The 25809-nt window shown below is 37.4% G+C and overlaps 1 protein-coding gene across 3 annotated transcripts in view; it reads right to left on the bottom strand.

The window, feature by feature from the left end:
- Positions 1-25809, bottom strand: part of THADA (THADA armadillo repeat containing) — a 294124-nt gene that overhangs the window by 163731 nt on the left and 104584 nt on the right. For all 3 annotated transcript variants that reach the window (XM_088796191.1, XM_019748640.3, XM_088796192.1), the window contains exons 27-28: positions 1638-1727; positions 393-524 (exon numbers count right to left, since the gene is read on the bottom strand). In XM_088796191.1, the coding sequence (XP_088652317.1) occupies positions 393-524; positions 1638-1727 (222 nt within the window). The remainder of the gene's footprint in view (positions 1-392; positions 525-1637; positions 1728-25809) is intronic.

Here is a 25809-nt window from a genome sequence, read left to right as displayed (position 1 = left end):
AACCCCTGGTCCGGGGATATATGCCAGGACCAGGTCTGCACTATTTTGGTCAGGCTGAACACAGGGATAATACAACACCCAGGTGATGCTTTTCAAAGGAGGGGTATCTCCTATCAACACTGCATATCCATTGGCAGGCAGGGCTCCAAGGAAACATTAGTTAAACAGTAGATATGAGCTCCTGTACCCACAATATAAGCACTTTCCTTTGAAACATTGGAGACTACTTGGGGGCAATGGCAATAGCCCCAGGTCCTTTCCTTCACTAGACCCCTCCCAAAGTAGAAACAAAACAAACAAAAAACCCTATAACTTGTAAAATACGAACAAGATAAAATACCCCCATAAAGCCCCCATGCCCACCCTCATTATTTCCATGAAGCATACACTACCTCATAATGAAGGGAATGAAAGGTGCCATGCTGAGAGCAGAGAACGTGCCATCCATCGGGGAAGGGTAGAGTCTGCCCAACACCAAAAGTAAGAGAAACATGCTTGGGTGACGGTTTAGTTCTCCTATATCACTGAAAAAAAAATGTACATAAAAGATTTAAAATTTAAGAGGTGAAGCACTATCTTCAACCATTTTTCCAATTAAATAATTATGTATATAAAGTGAGACTATGAATAAGGGAGAGTTTGTCTTTCTTTCATTTCTTCCCTCCGTTCCCTTGTTATATTCCTAATGTGCAAATGAGAAAGAACTACTGGCAAAGCCATGAATTGGGCTTTTGCACACGATTCTCTTCTCAAAGCTAATCATTTGATAATTTGAGTCTGCTGTTTTGATTTGAGCTATTCATACAGTAGAGAGGTGCCTATTCCACAGTATGAAATGTGAGACTTTCAACATCCAAATGTACCTAACAAAGCACGAAGAGTCACTTACTAGGGTCAGAAAGGCCTGTCTGCACAAATGACTAATGAGGAAACGTATCATAAACAGAGGTAAAATTCACTGATGTTATTTTATTTTTTCCATTACAGACTAGTATCAATTCATACCAAGTACAAAAGTGGCTTAGAAGAAAGTGTATGTTCTAAGATGTCCATAATAAAAATTCCACCACCAGCGACAGAATGTGATTGAAAGAACAATGGTGGACTCTTCTACCTGCCCTGATCTGGGTGGAAACTCTCTTACCATCTTTGTGTTTCCAAAGTCCCTGGCCATCTTTGCTCAGGAAGACCCGGACCATTTCTGATCACAGCTGACCAGACTGGGCAGCTAACTGCTGTAGTTTCACAACGGTCAGCCGTAACAGACCAGTGATAAAAAATAACAAGCGTGTGTTAACACTAACTTACTATATAAACACACACATTTTTACGTATAATAGGAAGAGAATCTTCACAGAAGAAATCACCACGTGCTTCTAAGAAACTTTCCTGTATAACACTGAAAACAGGATTTTTAAAATGTAAAATAAAATATAAAAATAGGATTTTATACAACTTTTCAGGTATAAATCTACTAGAGAGTGTCAGGCAATGTGACATAATAAAGAAGCACTTAAAAAAAAATCCATCCATGTTACAAGGAAGAAGTTGATTAAAAATTGTTGCCTGGAGGGAAAATCTCCATAAAGGAATTCACATACTTGTTTTCACTTTGCCCCACCCTACTCTCTTCTTACCTGTCCACAGTATTGGCGACAGCTTCCAACTGTTTGAGAAGAAAAGGATAGAGTTCCGGGAAACGAGAGAAAAATTCACTCCCTGTCATCCTACAGAGGGAGAAAAAAGAATAAATTACTATCATTTGTTTCTTCTAATTTGATAATAAAGCTTTTTTATTTTTATTTTTTTTAAAGAGATAACTAAGGTCATTTATTTAGATATTTAATGACATAAAGTTTAGATATTTAATGACATCTGAAGAATTTAACAACAGAAACAGTACATTTAATTTTGCTTTGGGAAGTGCTCTTAATGCGTGGAATTTTACCTCAAAATTTAAGATTATGTGTATTTACAAAAACTTGATATTAAATTCTGTCAGAAAAAAATACATAACTTGTGAAAATGCCAAGTTTCCAACAATTAATTTGGACTATGAATGTAGTCAACACCTAGTTGACTGAGACTGACTCAGCTTCATCAATAAGGGAGGGTCTAGGACAAGCTTTCTCAAAGTTGGCACCAATGACATTTTGGACCAGATAATTCTTTGTAGTGGGAGGCTCTGCTGTGCAGAATGTTCAGCAGCCTCAGTACCTTGTAGCCATTAGATGACAGTAGTACAACACCTTACCCCCCACCCCCCCAAGCCATGACAATAAAAAATGTCTCTGGACATTGCCAAACGTACCGAGGGGGAAAAAGTTCCCTAGTTGAATCCCACTGATCTAGAGTTTGGTTATGAGAAGTATAAGCTTGGTGTGTGAGGTTCTGGGGATCTAATACCTATGAGGATTACCTTTTTCATCTTTATAAAAACTACTTTTAAACTCTGACAAGATTCTGAAATAGTTCCTCAGACTGCACAACTGACCAAAAAGCTCAAACTAAATATAGCATTTAATTAAATACTTTGTTTCCATAACTGTTAAAGAACTACTCTGAAGGGGTGACATAAATATTTCCTAACTTGCCCCATTATCAACTCTAGATGGATGCTATTAATAGAGACCCAAATTATCATATTTTTAAAACTGCAGTATACTTTACAGACACACAGCAAAAAACTTAAATTTTTAGTGTACCAGTTGATCAGTTTTCACAAACGCATACACTCATGTAATCCACACCCCTATGAAGACTCAGAAAATTTCCATCATCCCAGAAAGTTCCCTTGTTCCCCTTCCCGGTCAACTCCCAATCCTCAAAGCAATCATGATTTGATTTCTAGCACCACAATTTGGTTTTCTCTGTTCCAGAACTTCCTATAAATGCAATAACACATTACATAATTTTTTTGTGCCTAGCTTTTTCACTCGGCTTAAAGTGTGAGATTTATCCATGTTATTCAGTGTATCAATAATTTGATGTTTTTTTATTAAGTATTATTCCATTGCATGATATACAAGTTTGCTTATCCATTCTCCTCTTGACATACATGGACTGTTTCCACTTGTTGGCTGCCATGAAGAAAGCTGCTATGAACATTCTTGTATAAGGTTTTTTTATGGACATGTATTTTCATTTCTTTTAGATAAATTTCTGAGAATAAAACTGCAGTATGTTTAATATTTTAGGAAACTGACAGTTTTCCAAAATAATTACTATAGCATTTTACACTCCCAACAAGAAGAGTGTTAGAGGCTCTACATTTTTCCAACATTTACTATTGTCTTTCTTTTTTCCATTTTAGTCATCCTAATGGGTATGAAATGGTATCTTCTTGTGATTTTGATTTACGTTTCCTTGATGATTAATGATGTCAAACACATTTCATGTGCTTTGGTCACTGGTATGGCCTTTTCTGAAGTTTCTATTCAAGATTTTTGCCCATTTTTAAATTAAGTTGTTTATTTCCTTTGCCATATATGTGTATTGCATGTACTTTCTCCTAGTCTGTGGCTTGCCAATTTATTTTCTAAATGTATTTTGATGAACAGAAGTTTTAAAATTTTGATGAAGTCCAACAATTGGATCAATTTCTTTTCTTTTATGATTTATGATTTCTATGGCCAAAGAAATCTTGTTTATCTGAACATCACAAAGATATTCTGTTTTCATCCACAAGTTTTGTACTTTTAGCTTTTATGTTAAGGTCTATGAGCCATCTGAAATTAATTTTTGTGTATGGTGTGAGGTAGAGTTCAAGGTTCCTTTTTTCTACATTGGTGTATCATATTTTTAATAGGGAGATGCCATCAGGAAAGATATGTGCCTTAAATAGGAGAGATGGACCATGTTCATGGATAAGAAGATTCAATATTATATAAAGATGAAACTCTCCCCCAATTCAATGCAATTTCAATAAAAACAGTGTGTGTGTGTGTGTGTGTGTGTGTGAGTGTGTGTGTGTAACTGGACAACCACATTATAAAATGTATACAGACGTACCAAGGGCTAAGAGTAACAAAGATAATCTTGAAGGACAAGAAAGTTGGAGGACTCATCCAATCAGGTAGTTAGAAATATTATAAAACTGTAGTAATTAGGACACTGTGGTGACAAATAGGCCAATGAAATAAAACAGAGAGCATAGCACCAAACATACATGCACATAAGAAAACTTGAGTTATGAAACAGCTGTTACTACAGATGATAGTGCTATGAAGATCACTGGTGCTATGATAACTAATTGTCCAGATGGATAAAATTAAAATTGGATCCCAACCTCCCACTATATACAAAATTAAATTCCAGTGACTTCAAGACTTAGAAGTAAAAGGTTAAACTGTTAAACTCTTTAAAAGACAATAAAGAATAGAATTTATTGAACAAAGCCCACAAAGTATCAACGAGTAGGAAAAATTAATATAATCAAGTATATCAGTTAATATATTTTTTTAAATTTTGTACACCAAAGAAAAAGCATGAAGAAAATACAAAATAACATACACACTGAGTATTTTTGGCTGAGGAAGAGTGTGAAATATGGAGACTTAAGAGACTTAAAGACTTATGAGACTAAAAAAGACTAAATATAACGTGTGGACCTTGTTTGGATCCTAATTCTAACAAACTAACTATAAAAAAAGACATTTCTACGACAATGAGGAAAATCTGAATACTGAGGAATTATTAACTTTCTTAGATGTGATAGTAACATGGCAGTATTTCTTTTTAAACTCTTATCAGTAACGCATACTAAAGTATTTATAGTAAAAATAACATGACGTCTGAGACCTCCTTTTCAGGAGGATAAGAAATGGATAAATAAAATTGGCAAAATGTTAGTAACTATTGAGGCTGAGTGATGGATATACAGGGCTTAGTTACACTAGTCTCTTTACTTTTACGTGTTAAAAATTCCCTTAATAAAAACTAGTTTAAAAATTAAAAATAAAAGAATTGTACTTGGCAAGCCACAAATGGGAAAAAGTTTATAATACATCTGAGAATTACATAATTCGTGTTCAGACTATAGGAAGAACTCCAGTGAATCAATAAGTATAAGATGAATAACTCAATATATAAAAGGACAAAACCTACGAAAATACAATTCAAATAAGATAAACATTAGTGGACAATAAACAAGTAAACATAAGAAATGATGTTCAACTATACCGAGAGATCATTTTATATCTTCAAACTGGCAAAGATTTACTATAACAATTTTGAAAAATAATTTGGCATTTTCTTGAAAGCCACAGATGTTTTTATCCAGTGACTCAGAAATGCTGTTCTTACATAAATGGCCTAATAAACTCTTGGACATGGACACCAGAAGGCTTGTGTATAAACATATGCATAGCAGCCATGTGTCCATCAACAGGAGAGTGAATAAACTGTGGTACACTCACACAATGGAATAATGTATAGTAGTAAATCTGAATGAACTACGGATACGTGCAGCAACATAGATGAATCTCAGGGCCATAATGTAAGTGAAAAAAGCAAGTTACAGAAGAATATGTACAATATAATCCTTCTAAAGTTTACCACAAAGCACCACTAAATCATATACCTCTAAGGAAAACAAATTTATGTGACAAAAAAGAAAAGAAAAGCAAAGGGTAAGGGGGGATAAGGGTGGTAGATGAGGGTAAAGGGGATCAAATATATGGTGATGGAAAGAGAATTGACTCTGGGTGGTGAACACACAATGTGATATTTAGATGATGTATTACAGAATTGTACACCTGGAATCTATGTAACTTTACTAACCATTGTCACTCAAATAAACTTTAATGAAAAAGAAAAGGAATAAATAAAAACAAAATTGACAAAAGTAATCACTTCACTCTAAGGGGGACAGAAAGGAAATGGAATTACGGAGGAACATATAAGGGGCTTCGAAAGTAATGTTCCATTCTTAAGCTAGGTGGTAGATCCAAACGTTTGTTGCATAGTTACTCTTTTAAACCATACACATATTTTAAAAATTTTATTTTATACCTATTTCATATTCAGTGAAATAAATTTATTTAAAAAAAGAAAGTCCTTACTCCATTCCAAATTACAGATCTATTGAAAACTTATTGAATATTTTGTGAAAAATGTGCTCATTTCCTCTTTTCATTTGTTAGATAACTTGATGGAAAAAAATAAATGCAAATGTTAAAAGAAACACACTAGACCCCTCCCACCCAGTACTCCTCCTCATAAGAAACTATGCAAAAGTACCTTAGCTTTTCTTTTAAAAACCTCAGTGCCTACCAGTCCATACTTTTAGTTTGGCCTCCCACCACCCCCACAAGTATGCATATTATATATACTGTTATGCACCTTGATCATTTTTCATCTAAACTATATCTGCAAAATCATTCAATATTAGGCACACTAATCTATTTCTTTCCATCTAATCACTGCAAAGTAATCCACTGTATGGTTGAATATAATTGATTTAATCCTTAATGATAGACCTTTTGGTTGTTACTAGGTAGTCTCTTGCTGTGAACAAACTATGACATAAGTAAATCTCCCTGTTAATAAACTGTAAACCTGGGTTTTGCAGGGTCAGTGTTTTACATAGGGAGAAAGCCAAACCATTCTACTACAGGCTATTGTTACATTTTTTACCATCTCCAAGAGGTGGTAAAGAATATCTGTTTCCATTTTTAGTAGTCACTTAAAGGTAAAACCGTTATGAGTTCAATACTAGGATCCCTGAGTATGCATATACTTGTCCGTACAGAATTTCTCCACCTACAAAATAAAGCTTGGTGAATATGATTTCTTGAGGGATCAGTCAAATATTAATTTCCAGGAGAGTAAGTCATTCCTTAATGGCCTGGTATCTCTTGGTGGAGTCAGACAGAGAAGTATTCTCACTTAAGCAGACCATATGATTGTATTCCCATGATCTAGAAATTGCCTTGATAAATAACTGGCTCTGCTGACCACAATACTGCCAGAGAAAAGGGCTCTGGAGCTACTATTCTAAAATTAAAGTCATGGTGCAGATGGTTAGCTCAGTTGGTTAAAGCACAGTGCTCTTAACAACAAGGCTGCCAATTCATCCCCACATGGGCCACTGTGAGCTGCACCCTCCACAACTAGATTGAAACAACTACTTGACATGGAGCTGATGGGTCCTGGAAAAATATACTTAAAATTAATAAATAAATAAATAAATAAATAAATAAATAAATAAATAAATAAAACTAAAGTCATTGTTTTAATTGAACTAAAGCTAATTGTCCCAAACAGCAAATTACCTTATTCAGTTACCTTAGCGAACATTTAATAACCAGTCTATCTTGGAAGATACATGAAGAAGGTACATTACTCAATTCGGTGAACATCTTAACTGTTTTGTTCTTAGTAGCTTGGGGGGTATTGACTACATCTTTTAAAAAATATTTAAAAGTATTGTGTCCATGCTTGATGGTGTAGGACTTTGAAGCATCAAATGGGCATCTGTCAGGGTTTAAGAAAAACCAAAATTATTTTCTAAGGAGAATTTTGACCTTGTTCAGATACTCTGAACACACAGGAGGTCACTCTTTATTCTAGTGTTCTGAGGCTCCCCGATATTGTTAAGAAAAGTTGATCCTATTTCTGGTTCAGCTCACCTACAAGGCCAAGGCTGCAATTTACTGCAAACACGCAGGAGTTGAGCTCCATGTCCCCGCCAGGTAGCATCATCTCAACTCGGCATTGGCCGAGGGCTACCAAAGACTTGGCTAAATATTTATGGAGTGCTGCCTGAACGATATGCAGTATTAACAATTCTTGTGTATTATAAAACAGGGCCTAAAGAGGCAACAGATAGGAGGATATCAGAATTATTTTAGGGGATTATTCAAACTTCACTCACCCCTGATTCTCCACTACACCAAAAGGTCTACAGCATCTTAAATCCAGAACTTAGGCTACTCATATATTCATTCCAGCCCTCAACTAACCAATGACTACATTTTAGGGATAAACTGAGTAGAGAATTGCTGTTTATAATAGTACCTCTATATGGAGGCAGTTCACAGTTTTGGGGCTGCCCGTATAGGTCTGTAATCTAGCCTTATTTTAAAAGGCTGAGGTCATGGAACCATTGTAGTTCATATTTGAATCTCCCTCCTCTGAATCCTGGGACATGTGAATTTTACCTCTCACTTGCTACTTAATTAAAACTGTAGTGGGATCATATTTTTCTCAAGAAAGTAGCAAATACATTTTTTAAATACCTCTATACTTCATGTTGAGTATTGTGCTAGGTCTTATGGGGGATACTGACAATATGAGGCAGTCACTGCTCGTAGAGCTTGAAATATGGTTAGGAAGGCAAGGCATATACATAGAATATAACTAATAATATAAAGGAAACCAGGGTTAAGGGTCAAATAAATGATGCTTAGAGTTGGAAACGATATCATTGGGGGCTGCAGAGGTTACGGAAAGTTTTGTGGGAAACATGGAAACCAAGATGAGTCTTGAAAAATTGATGAGTGGATTAAAAAAGATAGAAGACAGCAACTCGGTAGATAAATTGGCTGGATGAACAGAGGACCTCATGACAAGAGAAAGTAGAAGAGGTAGGATGGCATACAATTTTTAATAAATTTGAATACTAAGCTAAACAGCTTCACCTGTGTCTTATAGGCATTGAAAGCTCCTGAACAGAAAAGAGATGTGACAAGAGCAGATAGACTGGAGAGTAGAAACATGGGTGGTGACTCAATGAACAGTCATTAAATGTGTACCTTTTAACCTCAATTAGAGCATAAATATCTACAGGTAAGGGACTGTATCTATACTTCCTTGCATCTCTCTTGAAACACAGCACAGTACTATGTAAATGTCAGTGGACTGGTAAATATTTTGGCAATGAATAAATAAATAATATTAGCCAGAGAAGAAAAAAATTTAATATAGTTAACTGCAAAACTGCCTTAGGCCTTTTTTCTTCTCAGTAATTGGTATCCATCCAACTTCCCAAACCCCAAACTCTCCATGCATATAGTCAACAGGCAAATCTTGCTGTTTCTATCTACAGAGTATCTGCTGACTCTACTTCTTTCCATCCCCACTGCTGCCACCCCAAGTCTAACTGCTATTATCTTCTCTTGCCTAGATACTGTGTCAGACTCTCTCACCCGATCTCTTGGCCTCACATCTTCCCCCCTCTGTAACTCTGTTGTGATAAGAATTCTCTTTCTAAAATACAAATCTAATCATGTGATATTATGAGATTAATGGATCCCTACTGCTTTTTGAATAAAGTCTAAGCTCCTTAGCCTGATTTACAAAGTTCTGGTTAATCTGACTCACTTGTCCAGTCATTTTTTTTGCCTCTCCCCCTTTCCAACCTACCCATATAGGATTTTTTTTGGTTCGATCAATATTCCATACTCTTTCTAGATCCCAGATCTTGGCAAATGTACTTTCTGCTAGGAAAACCTTCTCTCCTCCCCTATCCCTAACTCCAAATAATCCTTCAGTTTTAGGCTTAGGCCAACTTCTTCAGGGATACCTTCCCTGATGTCTCAAATCTGGATTGGGTACCTGTCACTGGTGTTACACTACAATCTCCCCATCATACCGTGTTTCCCTGAAAATAAGACCTAACCCTTGCATGATTTTTCAGGATGACATCCCCTGAACATAAACCCTAATGCGTCTTTTGGAACAAAAATTAATATAAGACCTGGTCTTATTTTCGGGGAAACACAGTAGCACTTGAAGCATGTCATATATATGGAACTTCCTATTTACTTTCTTATTTCTCCCACCAGATTATACATTCTGCGTGGGCAAAGACTGTATCTTATTTTTCCACATTATCTCAAGTACAAAGTGTGATGCTCAGTTCACAGCTGGTGTCTAATAAACAGTTGCTGAGTGAATGAAGCAAAACAAAAGGACAGAGTCCTTGATACAGTCAAGGAGAAAAGGATTTATCACTTAAGATAGTAACAGATTCATAATTTCTTAAAGCACCTCAGTAGCTATATCTGAGGACATTCAGCATCTCATGTGAATGAATAAACTGAGTATCCTGCCAGGGCTTGAAATTTTCTTAAACACAAATATATAAAGCTTGTCTCCCTGGTTTGCAAACAGTTCAATTCTAGTTCACCCACAGAAGCAAACAGGCTGATCTGTTACCTCCCCAGATATAGCAGGCCTGGGGGGTAAATTCTCCAGTGACAGGCATTTCAAACCTGTTTATCTATGTGGCCAAAAACTAGCCCGGCAACTTTATGAAAACAAGAGAAGTGGTAACCAAAAGGAAAAACTAAACCTCTTGTAAGTTCAAGCTCCTAGGAAGACAAAGAGGAGACCATCAAAAACGGTGACAGACGTAAGTGAAAACAAACAAGCCAGGATAGAGCGTAAGAATCAGATTTAACTTGGGACTGTCAGACTATACAAAAGGTGAGTTATTCCCTGTCCTCTCAGGTAAGATTATGCAGGCACAACTGATGAGAGGCCCTTGAGGAGACACAGAAGCCTCCAGAACAAATCTGCTTGTTTAGCACCACGAACAAGGTGCCAGCACAGAGGAGTAGTGAGCTCTTCGAAGGCACACGCCCCTGCCTGACACAGGCAGTGTGGGACTCTCCCTGAGCCCAGCCGGGGCCCTGAACAAAGTAGCCAGGCATCAGAGGTTTACTGAATGAATGAAAACGTGGCCTGGCACTGTTTTGTTTGATTTAAAAAGTTTTTTAAAAATTATTCCAGCACTACTTGTTTGTTGGGGAAGAATCTGATAATAAAGAACATTTGGAAGAAAAACACCACACACTCACCACCCAAATGTAGCTGCCAGTCTATTTTAATGCCTATCCACACCTTTCTCCGGCTTATATTTTGCTCTATAATTTGCTTTTTACACTTAACAACATATCAAGAACATGGTTCCACGTCAATGTGAACCCATTTTAATGTAGTGGCTTTGGTGTGGCATGTTCTCTCTCTGTGCCTCTCCCATTTCTGAACACATGTCTGGGGCACTAACCCTGATGGACTCTTCCCATCTTGGCTAAGCCACCTGTGGATGGCAGTCCCTACTCCAGCCACATTCAGAGCTACCCTTTGTCCACACACTCCACGTCTAATCTTGGCAATGCCGAGAGTCTAGTTTTCGAGAGCTTCTGAGCTTTCGCCATTTTCGTAGTCTTTGAATCCAGCCTGCCACCTAATACGTTTGAATCTAACCTAGCCTAGAAAAGACCTTCACTTGAATCAAGCTTCTGTTTCTCTTACAGACCCTGTCCTAAGATCTGCCACACATATAAAAAATTCAAATGCCAGAAGCACATGCTTTTGAGCTTAACAAAAGCATCCTGATGAAAACTATCATGCGATGAAAAGAAGCATTTGGTGAAATGTGTTAGAAGTAAAAATAAGGTTTGCCCATCCCCCAGTTCCTACATACACATTCCCCATCATTCTCAATCATCTCAGGAACAGGGATCAAGAGAATAACGCACAAAGGTAGAAAAAGAGAAAGCTAGCAAAGGCAAGCAAAAACATGCAGAACTAAGGAGTAGACAGCGGCAAAGGCATAGCTTGCACCTGGTTTGGAAAACGAAACAAAACAGAACTTATTCACAGACCATGGAGCAAACACTGTAAACCTGACTATTAGATGAAAACAAATGCTGAAGGCAAAAGCCTGGAGGTTTTCAGTTGGTATTTCAAATGGGAACCCAATAAACAATGAAAACCTAGATGCTCCCCAGATTCTGGCCTCTAAAACTACCCCAGAGGAGAGAAATCAGCTGAAGGCCTGTGTCTTCTTGCCACAATGACTGCTGATAAAAACAGCAAGTTCATCTTAAGAAAAACAGTACCCCAAATGGAAACAAACCTACAAAGAAGACAAAGCATGCCAGCCGCAGGCGGACGTACATTCACATGCGTGCACGCGCACAATCTTCAAAGGGTGATCAACTGCAAACTAACAAAATAGAAACAACTAATAACAAAAAAATCTGGGTTTGGAATCTCACAAGGAGGCCCATTTCTGACTCTGTTCCTAGAATCCTCTCCCTACCTCTGTCTGGGGCTGACAATGACATCTCTCCCTAGAGTAGTAACAATTTAAAAAGAACGAGTGATTGGACAGAAGAGATGACAGGGGTCCCAGGGTCAGAATCTCATACTCAACAAGCACTTATAATCATTGTTATGGTTCCACCAGGAAGTCCTGTTATTAAATTTCAGGCAAAACATGTAGGAAGTTAAAGGAACGGCATCTTCCTCAGGGCCTCTGTTCTAAGTGCAATGACCGACCAGGTCTCCTGCAGTCTCATTTCCTTTCCTATCCCCTGTAGACAGCCATGACATTCATAGACTTGTTGAATGCTTTCCTAATCCTTCCCTTCAGGAACTGCTTTCCAGGTGGAGAATCTCCCAAATCACAATATTAGCCATCACTGTACTATCCCTAGGGCAGAAAGTGAAAGGTCTTGGTTCTGGAAGTACACTGCCATTCCCCTTGTGGAATCATTAGCCAAGGGGTGGGCCTGGAAATACATTTCCACTCAAACACCCATCTCTTGAATTCCTCATGTGTGCAAGGTCCCTTTCCAGCAGCGTATATGGGTATTTTTGTAACAGAAATTTTCTTAGACAATCCCATCATCTATAAAATCTCAGAATCAGTCTATCTCTAAGAGTTAATTCAATAGTCATTTTCTAAACAGTTTAAGGTGGACTGTTTCCAAAGACGGCCAACAATAATTCTTACTACCCTAAGTGTTCATGTCCCGCCCTTCAAGGGGTTGGCTGGATCGCCTCTCCCCTTTACTCTAATCTAGCCTTGTGACTTGTATCAACAGAAGGCTGTAGAAGCGACACTGTGCCAGTTCTGCCTTACGCTTCAAAAGGTACGGTAGCTTCTGTATTCACTGTCTTGAAGACTTGACTACTCTGCTAGAGAGACCCACTAGTCCTCCAGTTATTTATGCTCCCAGTAGAGGTTTTAGATAAGTGAATATGAAGCCATCTTGGTCATTCCACCTCAGCTGAGGTCTCAGATAATGTAATGTAATAGCTATCTGAGTGATCCCAGATGATACCACATGGTAAAGAAGAACCACCCAACTAAACCCAAGCAACACACAAAATTGTGAGAAATAATAAACTGTTGTTATTTTAAGCCACTAAATTTTGGGTTGTTTGTTATGTAGCAGTAGGTAACTGAAACACAGAACATTCAAGGTACTGAGTTAGACTCTATGGAAAAGGAAATACTAAATAAAAGGGAGGCTGATAACAAGGGACACACAAATTAACTTAACTACTATATTTATTCTCTCCCAGTTCTGGAGGCCAGAAATATGAAATCAGTATCAATGGTCCAAAATCAAAGTGTCAGCAGGGCACCTCCAGAGGCTCTTGGGGAGAATCTGATCCTCACCTAGTCTCGTCTCTGGTGGCTCTACGCTTTCCTTGGCTTGTATCTGTATTAGTCGAATCTCTGCCTCTGTGGTCGCACTGCTTTCTCTCTTGTTTCTCAAATCTCCCCCTGCTCCACTCTTATCAGCAATTGCATTAGGGCCTACCCAGATAATCCAAGATAACCATCCTACCACAAGATCTTCGATTTCATCATATCTACAGACCCCTTTTCCTTACAAGGTAACATTACAGGTTCCAGGGATTAGGACCTGATATTTTTGGGGGGTGATTATTCTGCCTATCACAAATTGCTAAAACAAGAGTTACGGCTCTAGGGGGCAAGATGAACACAGCTGTTTTATTCCAAGGCAGTTGTTTTCCAAATCTTTAAAGCAACAAACCACTTTGTTTTCAATTAGAATCCCAATATTTAAAATATAAATATAAAACAAAACCAGAACTGTTTTAGTTGAAGAAGAGTTGAGGTGAGTGGTCATCAGTTTGCCCTCCCTCTTATCCTGCACAAGCACAGGCCCTGATACACCTCATGAGCTCAAGAGGCAATTTAGAGTTTGAAGGCTTTGAAAGACAAAGGGAAACTCAGACAGCTGTCACCCCCCCACACATACACACCTCCTTACTTCCTAGTATTCCCATCTTCCCAACCTCTCTAGTTAAAGCAGTGCACTCCATCCATCACGCCCACGATTTCCCACAGAGGTGATTTTCTATTTTTTATAACATTAACAGTTACTGTTGCTTTATTAAAACATGTTCAAGTCTGTCTTCTCTCACTAGGAAGTTAGCTCCTTGAGAATAGAAACTCTTGTTTCTGCTCTAACCCCAGTACCTAGAATGGTGCTAGCACACAGGAGACACTCAGTAAATATCTGCTACCTTCTTACTGTTTTTTGAGCACTCCCTCCACAAATCTTGCCCCATTTAAGGTTTTCAACCACAGGGGTCTTATCCCCATCAGCCTGACTCTAAAGATAAATTATATATGTATATATGTATATGTATATATATGTATATGTATATGTATATATAATATATAACACATATATTATATATGTGTTATATATATATAATATATATTTAAAGAAACTCTTACTTGGTAATTCCAAAGAGCATTGTATAAGCATTAAAACCCTAGTTAGCACATGCACTAAACATACAAACAGCTCACACGATGCTGAACCTGCCTCATCCAAAGTTCTAGAAATTTCTCTTTTACTCATTAACAATAGAGTATTTAGCATAAGGTCCAATATTAGCATAAGGTCCAATATTTCAAAATAAGTTTTTTAGTTTCCATCCCTGTAATACTTTTTGTTCAACTAATTCTTTCAAGATTCTACTCTAAACACCAGACATTTTCGTTAAGACTAATGTTAATCTTCTAATTCGTAGTATTCAAGCAAGGGAAAAATAGAAACAGAGTCCCAAACTTAAAGGAACATATTAGAACTAAAAGGACTCTCAGAGACGGTCTACTCCTTTAATCATTTAATTGTACAGATGAAGGAAACTGATGCCCAGTGGAATTATGTGTCTCCTAAAATCAAAATACAAGTTGGGAGAGATGCAGGACTAGAACCCAGCTGTCCAGTTTCTCAATCTAGCCACCAGACTTTTCAGGGTTTCTATTACACAGGTAATCTAACCATCCTGCTAGGCATCCTCGTAACGAGCAGAGGACACTGGGCCAGGCTGACTACTGTTCAAAGGGGTACATGTCCCCATGATTGGGTCAGATAGTGATCTCTCCACTGTTGTCACTCAACCTGGGCAAGTTAGTTTAAGATTCCCAACCTGAGTTTCCACTTCCAGACGCGGAGCCAGGCCCACCCACTAACTTTAAATGGAGTAGATGAGCAGGCAAACTGCCAGCTAAGCTAATCATCAAAAAATCTATCCATCTACCCATACAAGTATTTTTGGAGCTCATTAGACCACAGATACTTCATTTGGTTTAATAGGTCTCAAGTCTCTTCCGTATTCAAATTAAGAGAATCTTACTAATAATACACTATAAGACCCTCCCCCCCACACAAAATAAATTTTAAAAACCTCTAACACTTATGCAAATCAAATGAGAAAAGACAAATGTATGTACTAGTTCTTATTCTGACTCAATACTTCCTTTTCCCAACTGAACCCCTGCATTTTGTAAGTTTGTGAAAACTCAGGCCAACGCTTATTTACAAGGGTGGCGGTGGGGGGAACCAAGAGGCAAACGTTACACTCCCAATTAATACACAATGTTGTCCATAACTAGGTATGATGTGGTGTCCGATGTACATTACCCAAATTCATAGCTAGAAGAAATAAAGACTCAGAACACAAAGTGTGATTTTCTTATGCTGCAGAGAAGTATGGAAAAGAGCCCGTTTCGTAGATGTACATCTCAGTCTGCAGGATTTAGTCTTCTCTCTGAACAACTGCCTGGAAGTACTCAAAAAAAAAAAAAAAAAAAAAAAAGGGATAATTTTCAACAGATTGGCTGGATCTCCAGACAGAGAGGAAAAGCCAGCGTTTGGTGGAGTTGTGAAAGGAACATTTGGACATCTTAGCCACTTGTTTTTTGGAGAGCCAGAAAACTAATCTGGAATAAGTATAACTCATTACTGCTATTATTATTAAAAACCTTAACTTCTGGCTCCTGGGGTTGGCAACAGGAAGCATGTTGGTTTCTGTAGCAATGCAAATGAAGTTTATTAAATTAGACATTCCAAGATCAGGGTACTCTGTTTGGTGTTCTCACGAATGCTGATTTTTTAAAAGAACTCTGTAGTAGGCTGCCACCTCTTTGCAGACCCTGGAAAGCCATCTGCCTGGCCCTGAGAGCAGCCTGTACATTGAGATCACACAGAGGCAGACTTTCAAGCCGGCTGGGTACCATTCCCTTCCGTGCGTGTTTCCCCTTAACGGCCAGGCCCCAAAACCTTCAAGGGCTGAGGCTGTGTTTGCTATCTCAACTGTATCTCCTATAGCACCTAGTAGAGGAGACAGACATAGCATGAACTTCCTACATTTTAATAAATAAATAAAGGAATAAATCATGTCTCTTTTCTTCCCCTCATTTTAGTTACAGTCTATTAATTACAACTAGCGTATGCTCATTAAAAAAATCCGACAACATACAAATGAGTAACTAATAAAAGAAATTTCACCCTGCTCTATTTGAGACCTTTTCTATACACATATAAAAATGTTAAAATTAGACATGTAATATACACAGTTGTTTTGGAGGGTGGCAAACATAGGTGTGTTAAACAAATATTGTTCAGCAATTTGCTTTTTCAGAAATATTTAGGTGCTTCACTCATTTATGTTCTGGAAGTAAAAGGGAAAAATCTAGTTTTCCTTGTACTTATTATTTTTTTATTTATGTTTTGAAGGAAAGTACATTCTTCATATTTTATCTCCATGTTTGATCAATAAAGTCTAGCTGAATACAGAATAGAAAGAAAATTATCTTCCATCAGAATTTTGAAGATAATGCTCTATAAACCCCTCTTATCTTCTAAGTCTGTTGCCATTTTGATCCTTTATTCTCTATATGTGAATTGTTTTTGTTTTTCTCTCTACAAAATTTTGGAAATTTCATGATGACGTATCTTGGTATGGATCGCTTTTTGTTCATTATACTAAAACTTGTGTCCTTTAATTCTAGGAAAATTTCCTGTGCTACTTTGACAATTTCCTGCCCTGACTTTTCTCTGCTCTCTCCTTTCTGAACTCCTAGAAGTTGGATGTTGAACTACCTGAAATAATCTCCTGACTTTCTTTACTTTTTTTTATTTCCCATGTACCATCTTTCCTGCTCTCTTTAGCTTTACCTCTGAAAGAGTTCTTTTACTCTCGCCTATGTATTGAAATTTTCATTTGGGCTATCATATTTTGAATTTCCTAGAGTTTTTTCTTATTCTTTGCTTGCTCTTTTAAAATGGCATCCTGTTCTTATTTTATGTAATCGAGTTCATCTCATTTCTGAGAATTTTTTTTTTCTTCTGGTCCCTATTTATATCTGTTCCTATTTAATTCCTTTTTTTTTTTTTCTTAAATCTCTATTCTTTTTCTAATACTGATTTTAAAGTTTAGGCGGCAGCTGTTTCTTGCAATGACTGTAGTGCTTTTCTCCCTGTCATACACACACACACATACACAACACACTCCAATGCAAAGACTAATTCTATCAGTTAACTACAGAAACATAAAGTTCTATAACGTGTCAAACAAGGGTTAGAAAACAGGCCAACAGGAAGAAGGCGCAAATGAAGACCACCCTGAATAAGCAATATAGCAGAAAAGCATTTTATTCCAAGGATAGGTTCTGGTTTATACTTATCCACAGAAGCTTTTCATCATATGAAGCTAACAAACAGCAATTCTAAACATAAAATAATTCTCCTTAAAAGATTTTCCCCTTCTTTCTATTTCTGCTATGACTCTAAAGAAACAGAGACACAATAGTTATTAAGGAGGCAGGACATCCTTCTAGCTAACCAACTTTTACATACTGTTCCTCATGGTCAAAATCTTGACCACACTGTGGTAACTCTTTTTGACTTTATGACCTTACTGCTAAGACTGTCAATTATCCTCACTGTTATTTGAGCAGAGGAGCTGCTTTTATGCCAAAAGACTACTCTGCAGTGCTATTTAACCTTTCCCAACAGCGATTCATGAAACGGAACGTTTAGTAAAATATTTTACCTAACCTTGCAACGACACTTCCCAGCAAATATTTGAAGTATATAAATACCTCCGAGTAAAGTCTTTAAACTCATAAAGACTTATGAGTAAAAACTTATGAGTAAAACTCATAAATGTTAAGCCAAACGCCCACCTTAATTATATAATCGCATTTAAAATAAAATAATGCCATGAGTTCAGACAAACTAAGGCAGTTCAAATATTATTTATCTGACTACATTAAGCCTACTTCCAATGGCAAAATATTTTTTGTATAATACGGACAGCATTTTATTTTAGAAAAGGCTGCTACTACATCATGGAGTAATATTTGAAACCACGTTCCATCGATTACTTACTCTGTGGTAGAGTGAGAATGAGGAAACACAATGTAGAGAAAAAACAAAGGTTTGGAATCAGCTAGACCAGAGGAACACGACTTACTGGCAGTGTAACCCTGGGTAAGTTGTTCAACCTTGCTGAGTACCTTTCCATTTTGTTTTCTAAAAAATGGGAATAATAGTGCCTACTTTGGGGAGTTACTGTGAGAAATGAGATACTACATGGACGAATCCAACACTGTACCTTCTTGACAAATTATACACATTGTTCTTTGGCCTTGGCTCCTGCTACCCAGCCTTCTTTGTTCCCCTCCCCACTTTAAAGAGGAGAAGAAAGGAATAGAAGGAGATTAGTATAAAGTACCATTAAGGTCAACATACTCTGAGAGTCTAAGATGAAAGAGTACGAGAGAACATACGTCACTTTCACTCTTGCTATACAAATAGCTTTTAAAAGTACATGAAGTGTAGGCATTGAAAATATGGTTAAAATTTGGGTTTGGCATAAAAATTTTTTTACCTAGTATTCTAAATGTGTTAATACCTATACTTTGCACTAAATTTTATATATATATATATATACATATATATATATATATATATATATATATATATATATATGTGTGTGTGTGTGTGTGTGTATATATATATATATATATATATATATATATATATATATATATATATGTATATATATATATATACACATGCATGCAAGAGCCAAAGGCCAGGAAGAAAGCTATAAAATGGGATGGGTAGATCCATACTGGTACAAAAAACATAGGGTGTCTAAATACAAACACACACGCATGATGTGTGTGAGATGATAAAAATGATGGTATACAATGCTGCTCTCATACTCTTCCACTCACACATGGTAAGAAAACAGTATTTGTTTTTGATGTCCCTATACTAGTAGTAAAAATCAACACTTCCACAACTAAACATACACACAGATTTCCTTGGAAAAGGAAACCTTATTTCTCATAATTATTTGTTATTACAATAGAATGGCTAGCAGTTGAGTCTGTACAGAAATAATTTACAGTCATTATAACAGTTTTCCAAAAAGTCTCTAAATTTTCCAAAAAATAAGGCGCCTACAAAAATGATTGATATATAAAAACCAAATAAAAATAACTAATAAAAGGAACAGTCATTGATAGTTTTCATATGTAAATTTTGGCATTTCACCTTGTTTTTAATTAATTCCATTAAATTGGTGTTTTGTAGGTCGGAGGATTTTATGACTGCACACCAAAAATGTTGTTTATAAAGCCGTTCACAGGGAACTGCCCACAAATATTTTCTAATACATTTTTTCCCTTTTGTTCAATTCAGATTGTTATTGCTTCATTTTTTCCTCCTTTAAATCCAATTTTGGTCTTTTAATTCACTTCCACTTCCTTTCTTTGCCCTTCAAAAAGGGGTAGTCCATTATAAAGTCTATTCCATTCTTTTTGGAATTTATATAGCACCAAATTAAGTTAATCTGCAAGTACACTAAGGCATAAAAGGAAAAATAAAAACAACCCAGGTGGTAGAAGATAAATATCCTTACATACACACAAAGTCTCACTCCCTCCCACACCCCCCACAAAAATCCATAAATAGGGTGGCAAAGGCTTATTTTTAGAAAGGACAAAGGGCAACACAGGATACAAATGAAAATACAGCCAAGGAAGCCTCTTGGCCTCCTCTGGCCTAATTTAAATGGGGTTACTTAAGTTCATAGGTTGGTAATGGATGATGTTGCAAAACAAGGATGAATCAAAGAGTCATCACTAAAATATTGTTGTATTCTAAGGATGGACTATATCATATGTTTTGTCCTAAAAGACATGACTCACAGGGAGCTCATGATTCCTTTTCCTCTCTTCCCTGAAATTTGAATAAAACCAAAATTTTGGGGGGTGGGATGCGGGAGCGACATATCTAGAGTCCCACAACATTTCAATGGTGGTTTCAATTCTGCTGTTAATCAGATATGTGACTTGACTTAGATAAGTCACCTAACTTCTGACTCTCAGTTTCCTCATCTATTAAACGGGGATAATCAAACCTAACCTAACTACGTCACATGGTTACCATTAGGATTAAATGAGATAAAAGGTCTGAAAGTACTTTGAAAGTACCACGTTCTGCTGATTATATTGTCTCGCTCTCAATTCTATATACTTCTTTCAGTCTCCACTATCACTATTCTATTTCAGATCACCAACATTTTTCCTAGGCTAGATCACCAATTTACAATATCAGACCACACACAGGTGCCCCTTCATGACAAAAATGAGAAAAACCAGGGGAATGTAGTAAATTTTGCATAAAGCTAAATGTTTTCCATTTCAAATATCTAAAATTTATTTGAGATTCTTCTGTGTGTGTGGTATCTGTGGGTATGTATGTTAAAACATCCTCTGTTTTATGAAATGATTCTGACAAATGGTGAGTTTTTAATGTACTTAACAAAATGAAAGGTTAGCAACTCAATTACACCGATCCTCAAAATTAATTTTTTTGGCTGATTCATGAAATCCAAAACTCTGGGTATCACTAGTCTACATTATCTTAACAAACAAAACTATTCAAACAGACTGATTTCCCAGTCTTCAGCATTTGTTTCCAACCCAGCTACTGTGTGTTCTCTTCACAGCAGCCAAAATGATCAAATGAAAATAATTCTAATCCTGTTACACCTGTGTTTAAAATACCATTTCTTGCACCTGTGTCCTCGAATTGACTGACAAGGTCCCCATCTCATCTCATGCCACCCCTCTCGTGCACTCTGCACAGCAACCATGTTTTGTGATGGTTCACTGTCACCCCCAGACTTTTGCACAGGAGTAATCACCCCCCACATCACCTCTTCTTTCCAAGCTAACTATGCATATCCTTCTGCCCGCCACTGTCTTTCTTTCTCTGGGGTGTCTTCCTTGACTCCCCCAAGCCCAGATCACATGTATCCTCCATGTGCTCTTACAGTAGCCCTTCCCTCATTGCAGAACTTCATTCCTACGTTAATAAATATTTACTGGGCTTCTGCTATGTATCAGGCACTGATCTAGGTGCTGCTGGAGATGCAGATGTGAAGGAGACAAAGACAGCCCCCAGGGAGCTGACACGTTAGTAAGAGGAAATGGACTAGAAATGAAAAATCGAAACAACAGAGAAGTAAAATATCTGGTGATTGCTTATCATCATATCCCCATGAAGCTAGCACAATGCCTGGCTCCTAGCTGGTGCTCAAAAAACATTTGCTAAATGAATAAATACAGGCGTGTCAAAAAGCACTATACAAATGTGAAGGATTGATTGCCGTGTGCACGGGTTCATGCTGCCTTATTAAAATCTCCTCTCAGAGTCTGGCCAGCGCTTTCAGAAGCCTTCAAGGCATGCTGTGTCAGTCACACCAGGGCATTCGCTACTCTAAGATTTGGTTTTCTACTTGGCAAAAGTAGTAATTTTACCAGTAATTTTCAGATCAAATGAGTTAAGCAGTGAAGACTCGAAAATCCCAACTTGGCATAATATGTATCTTCCTCAAAATTAAAACACAAAATTAAAAGGAAGCCAGTCCCTTCTATGGTTCAGACACCAGGATACTGGCTTCATGTTTTATCTAAAAGGTTAACACTGGAAAAGTCAGTAACTACCGTGAATGAGGACCTTGTCAGATCGCTGTCAAGGCATAATCCCACCTGAGTTCTCACCTGCTGAAGTGAATTAAAGTCAAGAAAGTAAACATTTAATGAATATTCACTTGCCTTTGGTTCAAGGAAGGTCTTAGAAATAAGCTTTCCTTTAATTAAAAATAAAAGTAACCCAGAAAGTTGAAATGAGATCTAAGGAACCCTCAACATGGGTCAGCTAGTCAGCATAAGAAAGAGTTGGCAGTACCCAGGTGAAACTGCTCCAGGGTGTGGCTGTAACACCATTTTGTTCATGAAAAGATTTGGAAAATAGATTTTCTGGACAGAACTTGGCCTAACATCTCCACTAGCAAGCTGACAAGCCAAGAATTAAACCTGGTACAAAGGTACCCAGCGGTTCTGAAAATAGCTCGATGTCTTTATTGACTACAAATATATCAAGCCTTGCGTCTGACACAGGTACCAAGCAACCGACAAACAGGTATTAAGCATTATGCTAAGTGCTCTCAAGGACCCTAGACATAGAATTCTAAGCCTCAAGAAACTTAAAATCAAGTTTGTAAAACAAGACAGACATTACTGGAAAAAAAAAAAATCAAACCATGATGGAAGGATGGTAAGAGCCAAAGAAGTGCAGAACTTTGCTCTGGAGGCCAAAGCAGAGGGGAGGACCTACAAGGGATGCTCAACCAAGGCGCGTTTCCCAAGAGGTGAGGCAACCAGGAGGCTGACAGACCTGGAAAAGCAGAGGAAGAGAAGTCCAAAACTAGTAGGTGAAGCGTGGCCTCGATGGACAGCTAGGGTTCACCTTTCCCGGGGGTGTGGGAAGGCTGAACGAGGAGGAAAGTGTGTGGAGAAGGGGATGGCATGAGGATCCTGTGGCGAGATGTAAGGCCTGCCTGGGGACAATAGGGGTGGCTGCAGCAAAAACGTTCCCCTAGTGGAGAGCAGGTTGGACTGTGGAAGGCCCTGCATGCTAAGCTAATGAATTTAAACCTGATTTCTCAAATACTGGAAAGTTCTGGCAAGTGAGTATCATGAGGAATTGTGTTTGGGTCTGTCCTCAACATTTTCACATAAGTCTACATTGTCAGCCTACACAAAACAATTAGAAAGAGAATTTTTCCAAGCGATGTTCCAAAAACATGTAAGAACCAGCATGTTTTCATGGATCTTTAAATAAAATCCTATCACCGTGACTAAGTTTTATATCATTCAGTAAATCACATATACTTGAGTAAATGCGACAACCACTGAAAGGTCCATTTTAAGCAGCACCGAAAAAATGACTTTTGAAAGGCAAACCCAGTCCTAACTACACCCGCTCCCTTATTTCACCCTCCCCCCAACCTGACTAGGGTCTTTATTTTGCTTTAAGCAATAGAGATTTCCTTATGTACCTGGACAGAAGAGCTGTTAGTCATCAATACGGATGGAGTGTGTTAATAGGATCTTTGTTCAGAAAATTTAATTACAGGTTTCAGCCTTGGACGAATGGAAAATGAAAATGTTGGAGGGGACGTTCTCTCTCCTAGATCTGCCCACTAAGGAGTATCATGAGCCTTCTTTTCAAAGCTGTCCCTGAGTGCATCCCTTGGAGAGGCAGTTTCCTCCCTGGTGTTGGGGGCATGGCTGCCCAGAGTGGAACACTACTTGCTTCTCTGGCCTAATCTGGGCTGCCCTGTACCACTCAAATTCCAACGGAGCCTCTGCAATCAAAAGCCCAAAGATACTCAAAGGTAATTTTGGCAGTTTCATACCTTTTAGAGGCTTCTGCCTCAACAAAAGCAACATGATTGCACTCGCTTGCACTGGCTCCAGGCAACCCCAGGGCTTTACCACCTTTGACCCCAAAAAAAGCTATGTAGAAGGAACACAAGAGTATAAAGCTGAGCTTGAATCTACCTTAAAAATTTACAAAATAATTTTACCCTGGCAAGTGATTATCTGGGAAGACTGCTGAGCCAAAGGTATTTGGGGCTGCATTTTATGCTTTGTAGAATCTCATATTGGTGCTAGCATTTATCAACCATAAGCAAGGAACCAAATAAATAGCAATAATACCAGTTAAAGACGCTGGATTTTTAAAGTTTTCTGAGCAACAACAAAGCAAGGAGAAAATGCTGGTTAATAAAAGACCTGCTTTTTAAACTTTAGGACATGTTTAGGCACTCTTCCACAAAAAAATCTAAGATACATGCCGGTGTCATGAAAACGAAAGTTGCTAACCAAAAAATGTCAGTCAAATCAATACGAAAGGTATAAAGAGAATTTCCCAAACTAGTAGGGTGAACAACTCCAAGTGCCTGAAAATCTCTAACAGTTCCTCCAAAAGCACTATAAGAATAATGGTAAAATTTCTAGTTTAAAAAAGGTAGGGGAAGCTTTTTAATTTCAAAGTAAAATAAAAGTTAACTTCTCCAATATATTCAAACATTCAGATTCCTAAAGAAAAGTAATATGTAAGCATAATATACAGGAATTATTACAGCAACAGTTAATTGAAAGAAACTAAACTCAATAGATCACTTTGGAAACAACACCAAAAGACTCTTTTGTCTTTTAATTTCTGCCATTCTTTCATTCACTGAGCCCTTATACTATTAGAGGTTCTATCTATATTTGGCACTGTGCGGGATACAAAGAGGAATTTGGCTTTCAGCTCCCTTCAGTACTGGGGAGAAACCCCCAATCAAAATCCTAAAACACACGACAAAAAACCATCCTTTTTTGAAACCTTCCTTACACATTAAAAGGCATTTCCAGTTCAAAATGCAAAGGTAACTATTCCACAGAGAGATGATTATTTGGATAGAGACATGTGGTAAACATTTCCTAGGGAAGGAGCAAAGGAAAAAAGGTCAAAGGTAAAAGTCAACTGAGAAGAGCTGCAACATCTCAGCAATTTACAAATTTAAAGGAGAGCAACAGTTTGAAGGGTGGAGATAAACACACCACCTCCATTCATTATAAACTGAGATTTAAGAGAGAATCTTTTTCCTTCTCCGGGGTGAATATCACAACATCTGTTCTCTTGTCACAACAGCAACTAAGTTGATTTAAGAAAATATTCTCTCTCGTTTTAATGCTGTTGGTGCATAATTACATGATTTCTCTTGAGCCTTGGTTTCCTTAAGACGTGTTTATTCTGCACATCTGCTCTCTCCATACCTGATTACACAAAGGTATCATAAATAGCAAACCAACAGGTATAAAGAGACCAAGCCCTCAAAACAGATCAAAGCAAACAGCCCATGGAGTCCTTTGGAAATCTTGGCTGGCAGCTCTTGTAAATAAAAGTGCTTCTAAAGCAGAAAGCATTCAACTACCGTATTTATATAGGGCGTGATTGACAGGTCAGTTATTAACTTCATAAAAACACAGGCAATGTTAACTAGCAAGAATGTTTGTTCTAGCTGTTCTATCTGAAGGAAAATGAAATCCAAGATAGAATGGCTTGCTCTCTGTTTCTTTTAAGTATTTATTTTAGAACCATGCAGTATAAAAGAATGTTTTTTCAAGTCAGTGAACTTAAGCTATTTTGCTTACTGTTCTGGAATTTAAGTATGTTGTTATAATTCTTTAGAAAACAAATGTTACATTTACCCAAGGCAAATTCCAATGGTGTACCATGATCTTTTCAACCCCTCAAAAAATTTTTATTCTTTTGAATTACTAAAATTAAAGAAATTTTACATTCATTAAGGCTTCTT

Source organism: Rhinolophus sinicus, chromosome 2 (genome assembly GCF_057876585.1).
Source record: "Rhinolophus sinicus isolate RSI-liver-muscle chromosome 2, RSI-T2T, whole genome shotgun sequence".
Taxonomy (NCBI): domain Eukaryota; kingdom Metazoa; phylum Chordata; class Mammalia; order Chiroptera; family Rhinolophidae; genus Rhinolophus; species Rhinolophus sinicus.
This window is presented reverse-complemented; position numbering and strand designations above follow the sequence as displayed.